This window comes from Octopus bimaculoides, chromosome 4 (assembly GCF_001194135.2).
Source record: "Octopus bimaculoides isolate UCB-OBI-ISO-001 chromosome 4, ASM119413v2, whole genome shotgun sequence".
NCBI classification, from domain to species: Eukaryota; Metazoa; Mollusca; class Cephalopoda; order Octopoda; family Octopodidae; genus Octopus; species Octopus bimaculoides.
Window position 1 is genome coordinate 37750539 of NC_068984.1, and position 12441 is coordinate 37762979.

A 12441-nucleotide genomic window follows, 5' to 3' on the forward strand; every position below is an offset into this window, starting at 1 on the left:
ACACACACTTCTCTTCTCCCCTCCTCTCTCTCTCTCTCTCTCGCTCACACACACTTCTCTTCTCCCCTCCTCTCTCTCTCTCAACAAACTTTCCTTTTTCTTCTATTAAATATCATTTTTTTGATCCACAGCTTTCCTATAGCTCAATTTTGATTTTATTTTAGTTTTTACTATTAAATCAAAGAGAGTCAACATGAATAAAATCAAGAGCAATTTAGAAAAGATAAGATCATAAAAACAGCCTAAAATCTCAGTGGGAAAAATTTAAAGAATAATTTTGAAAATTTGTAATAAAAATAGTTTAACCCTTTCGTTACTGTATTTATTTTGGGATGCTCTGTGTTTCTTTCAATTACTTTAAATATAACAAAGAATTTCGTAAAATAGCTTAATTATCATTCAGCTAGTGTTAGGAACATAAATTGTGACAAAGGTTTGGTGGAAGATTTTAATTCAAAACTTATGAAAACAAGACATTTGTACTCAGAGCCAGTTTCAGTCGGGTTGGTAACAAAAGGGTTAACTTAATAAAAAAAATGTAATTTCTTCACTTCAGTATTATTTAGTACTTGGTTGTTTGTCTTTTACAATATTAAGACATGGTAAGTTGGATGGTTTCAAGATTTCTTAAGTTATCAAAAATATCTTTTGGTTTCTAATTTGCAAGCTACCAACAAGCATGCCAACGTGCATTTTTTTTTTTTTTACTAACTCTGGGTCTTTTTTTTTTTTTTTACATTTCTTCAGTCTCAGCAGGAAAATTTACCAAGTGCTATAAGAATGAAAAGCAGGCATGTAATTAAGAAAGAATCCAATAACAGTCAGACACTGAATGAGAGAAATGAAGGTCAAAGGATTAATGACAACAATATCATGTTTTGGGAAAATAATCATAATAAACCATTTAACAAGAACATTGCCCTTCATTTTAAAACCCTTGATGATTCTTTTACGATTTCTGCTTCTGATGAAAACTATGTGAACGATGAGACCATTTCTGCACACCCTGACTGCTGGATACTCAGTAATACTCCATCTGCATCATCTCGAAATAACAGTTTATATTTATTGGAAGATGACAGCAGTGATGATGAAATAATATTGAAAACACCACCAAACTGTGTTAAACGGTCAAAATTAAACACACTTTCTGAAGAACAGCTCGGGAAAGTAAAAACCATAAAAACAGCCCAGAATCCAAGCTATAAATTATTTCCTTAACTAAAATCGTTTTGAAAATTTGACAAAAATACTTTAGCCTTATTTTTTTGCATTATGATATTATTTAAAACTAATTTTTGAAAGAAAGATATTTTTCTCAGCTATGGAAAGAAAGTTCATTTTAAAATACATTCAATAAAAGAAATAAAACATTTTGGTTTTTTTTTTCTTTCTTTTTATTTTAATTTATCTTTCCTCACTATACTAAAGTTTCAAACTTGGTAAGCGTTCATTAAAGGGAGGTAACTTTTATTGGCCAAAACCGGAAAAATTCATCACAACCTTTTTCAGCATGATATCCATCATGTGTATATGTTTGTGTTCCATATATGTATATACGCGCACACTCATATATAGATACGTTTATAATCAGGAACCATTCTGAAGTTGAGCCTAGAATAAAATTGCATCATCTCGGATGATAAGTAAAAATCAACTTCTACAGAAACATTCTTGTCTATTGTAGAGGTGATCTTCATGTGAAAAAAGCTCATAGATGCTTGATCTCGAAATCTGTACCAAGAGTCAGTGTATGCTGTGGAAAAAAAATTACAATGAATAATAATGTTTAATATTGTTCACAAACATTATATGTACACACTTAATTAACTTTTGATTATTCTAGCAAGTAACAAAAAGATATTTTGGTTGCCTGAACAAGCATATCAAAGTGAGAAACTCTTAGTAACAACAGAATGAATTGTCAGCTTTGAATAAATCTATAAATACATAGCATCATCACCATTGTTACCACAATTTTATGTCCAATTTCTCTGTTGGTATTAAGTGGACAAAGCTTCACATTCCAAGTCAGTTCTTGTTTGAAGGCACTGCCTTCTTAGACAAGCCAGAAGATCATATCTTACTTGTATATTTCATTTTTACCTTAGTTTTAACAGCCATTGTTCCTGCTAACACCTACCACATTGCAGAGTGTACTGCATGGCTCTCAAAGTCAGTCAACTTAAAAACCAAAGATTACAAGCACCGTCTCCTCTCTCACTCTCTCTCTCTCTGCCTTTGTTATTGATACGATAACATCCTCTGCACCTTGGAACTAGCTGGGCTCATGTCATCTCTATTCAAACACTTCTTATTTCTCCTCTTCTCACCATTTTTTTGAAACCAACTATCCCCACTTCTTCAAGCCATACATTCATCACTATACTTGGTCTTTTCTTCCCAGAACATCAGCCTGTGAAAATTTCTCCTTGCGCACAGATTTTGTCTTACAAACATTCAAGAGAAACATTAATGGCATCAGTCTCAACTGGTCTAGAATGGTCTGCAAAGGCCATTTGCACTGGCCCTTTCTCCAAACTCCAAACAAAGTTAAGAAATGTTTGAAGAATCCTGCTAACTTCTCTTCTATCTGTTTTAAATATTGTATTGTATTTTTAAAATAAAGTGTTGATGCAAGCACAAATCTCATTTGAAAAATAGTCAAACAGGAGCAAATGGTGCTTTTGTTTCAAAATATCATTTCTCTTTGCATCTAGATTTAGTTTCAAAATACATATGCCAATGATGGAGTCTCTACATGGTCACTTAACCTACAAGAAATAGCAGTCAAATCACCCCCAAATTACATGCTACTATCAGGAAGAGGAGGATGTCACACTGGGAAATGTAGTCCTAGATATGCAATTTCTGAGAAAGAATAAGATAGTCATGGGCCAGAATGTTTTTGGTCAAAGTCCTTCTCAGAACTCGCCTAGAGCTAAAGAACAAATATGTTTTGCATTCAATCTTAGATTAGTGTGTGTGTGTGTACACACACACACACAAATTATTTAATTCCAAGAATTATTTTTCAGAATTAGCACAGTAGAAATGAAACTCACCTTCTGTATTTTTAATTCTGTATTTACAACCATAGTGCCACTCATCATAACTAAAGGAATTCCAATCCTTCCTTGATCTGAAGATAAAAATCAAAAATATGTGTGTCTTTAATACTTTAGAGACTAAGTCTATCAATACTCTTCTCCATTAAAGAAAATGAAAGATATTGAAAGTGTTTATTAATTATAAACTTATTTAAGTCCATACCATTGATTCGAGGAATCACGTACTTCTTGATAACCAAATTTGTTAATGGATAGAACTGAAAAGATGACAAAAAAGAAAAAAAATATTTGAAGAATTAAAATAGCCATGGTTATGAAAAAATGCATGAATGAACACAGAAATATAGTAACTGAGTATTTGCCAATATTAAGTGTATTTTCCAATGTGTTTAGATGAAAAATACAACATATCACCATTCAATCATCACTTTATTGACCAACAAACATAGTATGCAAATGCAAATGTTCCTGAGATCGGTGGACTGAAGAGATACGATACTTAGTTCCAATCTAGCCAAGAATCAGCTAAGTGAATGAAAAAAAACATCAATCCTATCCCCTGAACAGGCTGATAGATTTTTCCAAGGTAACATTGCTATGTGCTTCACTAATATATATCTATATCTATATATCTATAATACATTAAATGTCAGATTGACTCTTGCTTGCTTGCTTGCAATGTTACTCACAAACTGGCACATAATAGGAAAATACTATGAATTAAGCTTCCCCTGAAATGTAAACACCAGTGGAATGAAACAAATTTCACATAAATTGGATAAGTATTTGTGAAGATATTAAGGGTTTTTGAGGTATAAATGCCCAAAACGGTGCATAATAGGAAATGTCTCCGAAATTAACTTGATCTTGAAAGGGAAGTAACTCTTACAGTGACTTGACAACGAAAAATGTTTCTATTTTCCCTTTTGTTAAACAATATTTTAATCATTTAGAAATATTTTTAAGTGAATGTGATTTCAAAAATGTAAGTTGTTTGTACAATAAGTATTTATATTCTAGCTTTCTTTAAACAGGTTATATTGCATTAAAAGTATGCAATATAACCTGGAAAAGGAAAAAACCACAAAGCAAAACTCCATTACTGGGAAACTCAGACTTTCCCATTGACTCAACGGGTCGCGATAGTCTAGTATATATATATATATTATGTATTATTATTATTATTATTATAAGACAGTATTTTAGAAGTGAAGAGATGATTCATTGTCTTCTTTATACAAAGAAAGACAGTAAGATGTTGTACTTTAACTTCCTATAATAAAGACTGTTTATCATATTAATGTTTAACTCTTATGATATCAACCTGCTAAAAACCACCATTGGTACAATGACACAAACTTTCTGTTTCAAAGTGATTCAAATCAAACCCTTCCATCAATATTTCATGTTAATATATGTTCTAAATCCCAGCTTAATAAGGACAAAGTTATTTTACTAAATTTTTGGCACATAAATAGCACCGCACCATTTGAGCATGATCGTTACCAGCGTCGCACAAGAAGAAACATTCGAGTGAGGTCGTTGCCAGTGCCGCTGGACTGGCTCCTGTGCAGGTGGCATGTAACAAATACCATTTTGAGTGTGGCCGTTGCCAGTACTGCCTGACTGACCCTTGTGCCGGTGACACGTAAAAGCACCCACTACACTCTCAGAGCAGTTGGCGTTAGGAAGGGCATCCAGCTGTAGAAACTCTGTCAGGTCAGATTGGAGCCTGGTGCAGCCATCTAGTTCGCCAGTCCTCAGTCAAATCATCCAACCCATGCTAGCATGGAAGGCGGACGTTAAATGATGATGATGATGATAAAAGCAGTGTATTTCAACAGAAATCATCATCAGAGTCATCTTTTATTATTCATCATCCATGACAGAATAGGTTAAATGGTTTGACTGGATCAGAAGAAAAAGAACAAGAAAAGGAGAAGGATGAAATAAATTTTCCAAACTATTAATTTCACATCTTGTGCTTATCTTATCAATATTCCATTACACACACATGCACACGCATATTTAATCTGTCTACCATTGTTCCATAGCAGTTAAGGAAGAGTTAAGAATGTTTAACCTCTGATTCAAAAATTCAAATTTCTTAGTTCAAACCCAGCTTAGCCTATTAGCATTCAGATTACTCTTTCAAATGTAATGCTTATTTATTCATTGTTTTTAATTAATCAAGCATTAACTCATGGCTTAAGATTTCAATGATTGTTACTTTTAGGATGACATTGTAGGATAGGGGTGGCTGGATCTGGTCAGTTTGAATATAAAACAGATAGAATATTTAGGCCAGATAGAGCTAGTTTAAATACCAAAGAGTTAGAGAATGTAGAGAGGCTTCTGTCAGCCAAAATTAATACTACATCTGCACATGTATGTGCAAGCAGGGATGGGATTTTATTAAGGAAAGTTGACAAGTTGCCCATGCATTCAAGTTTTCACTCTGCATAGCACTGATATTATTCAAGGCAAAGGCCACATACTAAGGCCAATACAGCTTAGCGTTAGTGTCACTGCAGGTGTTGCTGTCAGAACAGAAAGGATTGTAGCAGACACCATAAGGTATTTTGCCTGACTCTTTAACAGATTCATCAATCTACCACCTTGAATCAGTAGTTTTTTACTGACCCTGAAAGGATGAAATGCAAAGTTGACTGCAGCAAGATTTGAAATCACGCTACAGAGAGCCAAAACAAATTTGTGAGGTATTTTATCTAGCATCTAATAACTCAGCCACTTCACCACCATCAGAGAGCATATGTGTGCAGAAATATGGCATCTGAAATTAAGCAACGATTGGCCAAATGAAAACATAAAAACAGATGAGGTTAATAGTTCAGGAAATTTAAATTATCACACCAATAATTCATATCAGAAATGTAGACATGTTATAAATTAAATAAACTCACATTGAAATTTTCACCATATAAACTATTTTTCCTATTAATTGTTTTGAAACTGGAAAAAGAAAAAAAAAAGAAAATGAGATTTGCAAATGATAAGAAATATAGACATCAGATAAATTTGTGCTTTATCAGATTTATATCCTGTCCCCTGTCACAAACTAATCTTGGAAAAAACTGGAGATTGTGTGTAAACATCAATTTTCAAAAAAACTAAAATGTCTGGGAAGTTTCTAGTGTGAGATATATAAAAAGAAATGAAAGCATGAACCTTTCACGTCTGATCAATTTATATATAAACTGATTTTTGGGGGGATAAAGTCCAAAATCAATAATTTATTGTATTGATTCCAGTATTTCACTCATATTTATCTTACTACACCTAAAGGGATGCAAAGTAAAATTGACTTCACTAGCATCTAAATTCAGAGCTTATAGGGATATTGAATAAATATTCTATTTAGTCTTAGCATTGTGAAGGGACATGGCCTAGTGGTTAGGGTGTTTGGCCCATGATCATCATGTTGCAGGCTCAATTCCTGGATCAAGCATCACATTGTGTCCCTAAGAAAGGCATTTCATCTTACACTGCTCCAATCTACTCAGCTGTAATGAGTACCAGTCAGGTACTGGTGCAGCCCCACTCTCTCTCTCCCCAGTGGTCACATCTTCGATGTTTCACTGGGTCATGGGTGAGAGGATTAGATTGTATCCTATGTCTTTTATTATTGACAACATAGTTCTCTAAAACAATTAGTGAATGATGACTGATTGTACTTAGTCTAGCATGCTTTCTACTATTTCTGTATAATATTCATTTACTATTGTTTAGCCCATGTCAGCTACGATCAAGCAAACCTATAATCAAAGTATACTAATCATGACCATTCCATCTTATTTTCATACAGTATATCCAAGACTATATTATTCAAATGTTCTTCTTTTTTTAAGATTATAGGAACTTGAGCTGCTATTTCTGGCAAGCAGAGTGACCATGTACTGGCTTCCACATTCTTTTGATTAGATACTATGTAGATGTTTCCAAAAGAAGGAGTCTAAAGCAATGAGAAAACTTGATTAATTTTTTAAAAATCAAAGGAAACCATGTTTCAAACTGCTGATACTATCTGTCAGTTGCAACACCTGGCACAAGTATCACCATCTTTTAGCTGACAGAGTACCATTTAAACCCAGAACGCACAGGGATGGAACTGATACTGCAAGGAAAGCCATCCAATGCAATAACAATTCTGAGAATCCATTGCCCTGAATTGGTACTTCGGATGAAAGACAAAGTTGACCTCAGCAGGATTTGAACTCAGAGCATAGAGAGTTGGAACAGATATAAGATACCACAAGGCATTTTATCTTGCACTAATAATTCAGCCAATTCATCACCCTAGTATCAATAATACACTATGGTTAATTCAATTGTCTATATTATGTACCTGAGCAAAAAACATATTTATTCATATATATATAATTGCTTTATTTTATTTTTAAATATCTTCTCTCACATCATTGTACTATGATACAAAGTAGAATTTCGCAGATATATTACTCCATAGAATTACATTGTCATACAACCACATATTGCTTGCAAGAAAATAGTTTAACTACATCAACCTTAACCCTTTAGCATTCAGATTACTCTGTCAAATGTAATGCTTATTTATTCACATTGTTTGACTTAACGATCATTATTTTGTAGCCCCAGGATTTCAATGATGTGGTTGCTTGTTTTTTTTAATATTATTATGGAGAAGGTGTGAAAAGCCAGATTTGACCAGTTTGAACATACAGCAAGTAGAATATTTGGGCCAGATATGGCCAGTTTAGATGCTAAAGAGTTAAATTATTTCAACCAATATTTCTATCATTCATAATGAATTTTCATGAAGTATATTTCAATAATACAACATTCTAAAAAAAAAAAGAAAAGAAATAATAAAATAAACCCTCTTTGCACTTTTTTTTTTTTTTTTTTTGTAGCTCTTTAACTCTTTTCAAATCAACCCATCTCAAAAAGCCCCTGGTTCTAAGATACAAACTTTCTGATTTAAAGTGATTTTAATTAAAACCTTCCATCAAAATTTTACACTGATTTATGTTCCAGACACTAGCTTAATAACGAGAAGGTTGTTTTTACTAAATTCATTATTTTCAAAAGTAGCTAAAAAAAACAGCAGTGTGTTTCAACAAAAATATGATAATGAAAGGGTTAATGTTAAACTTACGTAAATTTGACAATTTGTGAATAAAGTCTACTATCCTTAATGACAGCACTCATGTGTGCTTTTAAATCCTGTAACAAAGAATGAAATGAAAATAAGAAGTTGGATAAACCTTAGTTTTGATATAAACAAATGTTTCATTGATGATTTACAAACAACAAATAAAATCATTGTAAAGTTTTCCTAATAATAAATCATGAGATCAATAATTGGCCCTAAATCAGTTGCTGTCAGCTTGCTGCCTTACAAGGGCTATATAATGAAATTATATTGAACCTTGGTGTGCAATCGGTCATGTTTTTGCTCGCTGATAATACAATGTCCTATTTATATTTTAACTGCTTTAAAGTTTTTGTTTTTTTTAATGTGCTTAAAATGCAAGTGTTGTATCTGGTTAAAATATTTGATTTCTAAAGAAAACGCCCAACACCTCCATAGTAACCCCTTTTGACATATGCCACCCACTTATGGGCCATTAATGCTCCCAAGGAGGTGCTACCACCCAAGGGAAGAACCACTACCTCTAAACTAACTAATATAAATGCTTTTTGTATGGAAAAGTAAATTTGAAGATAACATAACCTCTCTCAGTAATATGCAAATTTTCACATCTACTTATGTACAACGAATCTCTCAACATTACTTTAGCAAGTATGGTAAAATCTGTACTATGCTGAAGAAGTTTAACTAGACTGAAACATGTCTGGCGTTATTTCCTGTAATTACAATAATATTAATCATTGGCTGATGTTGTTTTATCCTCACAACATAACCATTTCAGATTATCCTTTTAATGCTAAACACTAAATCAAATAACACTAAATTAAGTAATGTTTTTCTTGTAGATTACATCTTTGAGTAATATTTCTTCGTAATTTATTCTTTAAAACATTATGCTGTCAGTCATATTTGTATGAATCCATGTGCATATCATTTGACACCAGGTAATTTGTAATAGAGAACGAAACAATTCTAAAAGAGGAAGAACAGACATCTAATGAGAGATAAAGTGTTTAGAAGTTATTAACAAGAGAGAAAGAAGGATAGGAGGCAACATATTTTATTATTTTACATTGAAGTGAATGAAATTACAAAAATATAGTAGAACAAGTTGTTTTTCTAGATTTCATCACTGAAGAAAAATATTTCACATAAGAGAATGTGAGAGGAAGCTAATAAGAGAAAGAAAGGCTAGAACAAAAATTATATCCAAAAAAGCAAGCAGAATATGAAAAGCTACAATAGTTTGTGACTACTCGAATTTTAATTGCTTGAGTGTAAGGTGTTGAAGGTTCCTTTGAACCAAATAATGTAGTATTGAAACAAGAGAATTGGTTTGAACTTAGTTTCAGTCAATTTCAAGATCAAAGATGTCATTATTGTAATTGCATTTCAATATTTTTCATATAACTAGAAAATTAATAAATACAGTGGAAAAGGAAAAAAAAAAAAAATTATTTATCATTACTATCAAAGTGCAGCAACTCATTAAAATAAATATTACTACCAAACAAAATGTACCCAGTACACTTTATAAAGTACTTGGTAAATTAGTGAAGACTATATAAAGTCTAAAAGACCCTTTAGTCTTGTTGAGTACGTAAATAATCTCTCTAATGTTGTTGTTATAATAAAATGTACCCAATAGGCTCTATAAAATGATTGGTGCTTGGAAAAGCATTCAACCATAGAAATCTTGCCAAAAATGGTAAGTAACAGTGTGCCTTGCTCTTCCAACTCATCTACAAGAGCAGCAACTCGAAATAAGAACTGACTCACACTATGATAACCTGTTAATCCATAGCAATGTGGAAAGCAGATGTAAAAATAATGGTGGTGATAGTGGGGGAACAATGATGATGAAGAAGATAACAAAGAAGACAAAAATATGTAGTGGAAAAATGACATACAGCAGCAAAATTAGGCAGCCAGAAAACTAACTCTGAAAGACAGGTTCAATCCATTGCTGAACTATTTTACTTCAATTATTCCTTGTACTAGTAACTGCCAAACTTTTTAAACTGTTTGAAATAGAATAGCTAATACCAGCTGACTTGGGCTCAGAAATTTCAAATTAATTAAGATAAACATGTATTGCTGATATTAATTTTATCATCACAACCACAGGTATGACTGTGTGGTAAGAAGTTTGCTTCCCAACCACAGGGCACCAGATTCAGTCCCACTATGTAGCACTCTGGGCAAGTGGTTTCTACTATAGCCTCAGGCTGGTCACAGGCTTGTGAGTGGATCTGGTAGATGGAAACTGAAAGAAGCCTATCGTGTGTGTGTGTGTGTATTTATATCAGCAGGCTTCTTTCAGTTTCTGTCTACTAAATCCACTCACAAGGCTTTGGTCAGCCCAGGACTATAACAGAAGACACCCAAGTTGCCATACAGTGGGATTGAACCTGGAACCATGTGGCTGGGAAGTAAACTTCTTGCCACAGAGGCACCTATTAAAAATCATTTTATACAGTAACTGAGGTACAAAATTACTATATATATGTAGATATACACACACACACACATACACATACACACACACACACACATACACACATACTCACATACATACAAGCAATCATTATGTCAAAATGTGTGAGCTAAAAAAATAAAATAAGTTGTGTGCATGGATACATATATAGAAAAAAAGATATTAAATATAAACAAACAAAACAAAATAAAATGACAACTTACCAATTCAATCATGAATATTGACACATTACGGCCATTCTTTAGAGGAATATTGAAATTTAATATTCCTTTAAAATTAAGCTGTATGGTGTCATCAAAAGTCCAGTGAGGACTTAGGTTATTGAATACTGAAAGAGATATAGATTCATTTGGGAATTGCTCACCAATCTACAAAAGAAAGATATAAGTGATATTGATAGAATTTTTGTCATTCTAATTATATATACATACATATATACATACAAACATTTTATATTTATTATTTGATTTAGGCATAACGATTGTTAGAACTCAGTATACATGTCCTTCAGAGCAAAGCATCAGTTGAGTACAGAGCATTAATATGAAAATGAAATGGCAAAGGAATAAGAAATTACATCATAAACTTCAACATAATTTCTTATTCCCTTGTCGTTTTAATTTCTTACACACACACACACACATATATATATCCATACACACACATATATAGTGGAATAAAATAAACACAAATATAAATATTAGGTTCTGTAGTGTGATTGACTAACCACTATAAAGAAGGTGATTAGATAATAATAATCTATGTGAAAGTCTAACTCACACAATAGTAGTCCTCATGGTACTCCATCGGTTACGACGATGAGGGTTCCAGTTGATCTGATCAACAGAACAGCCTGCTCGTGAAATTAACGTGCAAGTGGCTGAGCACTCCACAGACATGTGTACCTTTAACGTAGATCTCGGGGAGATTCAGTGTGACACAGAATGTGACAAGACTGGCCCTTTGAAATACAGGTACAATAGAAACAGGAAGAAAGAGTGAGAGAAGGTTGTGGCAAAAGAGTACAGTAGGTGTTTTCACTCTATAAACACTCACAACACCCAGTCTGGGAATCAAAACCGCGATCCTACGACTGCGAGCCCGCTGCCCTAACCACTGGGCCATTATGCCTCCACTAGTAGTAGTCCTACATCTAAATGAACACAAGATCTATATATACATGAGTTAGTATGATTGCATACAAATAAGTAAATTAGTCAAGGACATTGGGGACCTTGAAGACTGCTAAAATGCAAGAAAGTGTACTAGTCCTTTAATATTTAATATTCAATATTTCATTTATTCAATAAGACAATCAATACTTCATTTCATTTTACTGTATATACTATGTATTCTATATCTTACATTAATATTATAAGAATATAAATAGAGTTGAAATTATTTTGAATAATATATATATATATATATATATATATATATATTCTTTTATTCTTTTCTTTTACTTGTTTCACTCATTTGACTGCAGCCATGCTGTAGCATTGCCTTTTAGTCAAGTAGATCGACTCCAGGGCTTATTCTTTGTAAGCCTAGAACTTATTCTACGGTATATTTTGCTGAACTGCTAAGTTACAGTGACATAAACACACCAGCATCAGTTGTCAAGCAATGTTGGAGGGCCAAACACACATACACAAATATATACACACACATACATACATATATATATATATATGTATATATATATATATATGTATATATAT

The 12441-nt window shown here is 32.7% G+C and overlaps 1 protein-coding gene across 2 annotated transcripts in view; it reads right to left on the reverse strand.

The window, feature by feature from the left end:
* Positions 1-1370: 1370 nt before the first annotated feature.
* Positions 1371-12441, reverse strand: part of LOC106878585 (bactericidal permeability-increasing protein) — a 68027-nt gene continuing 56956 nt past the window's right edge. For both annotated transcript variants that reach the window (XM_014927838.2, XM_014927845.2), the window contains exons 10-15: positions 10924-11088; positions 8227-8294; positions 5996-6044; positions 3274-3328; positions 3066-3142; positions 1371-1756 (exon numbers count right to left, since the gene is read on the reverse strand). In XM_014927838.2, coding sequence (XP_014783324.1) covers positions 1712-1756; positions 3066-3142; positions 3274-3328; positions 5996-6044; positions 8227-8294; positions 10924-11088 — 459 coding nt within the window. In that variant the 3' untranslated portion in view covers positions 1371-1711. The remainder of the gene's footprint in view (positions 1757-3065; positions 3143-3273; positions 3329-5995; positions 6045-8226; positions 8295-10923; positions 11089-12441) is intronic.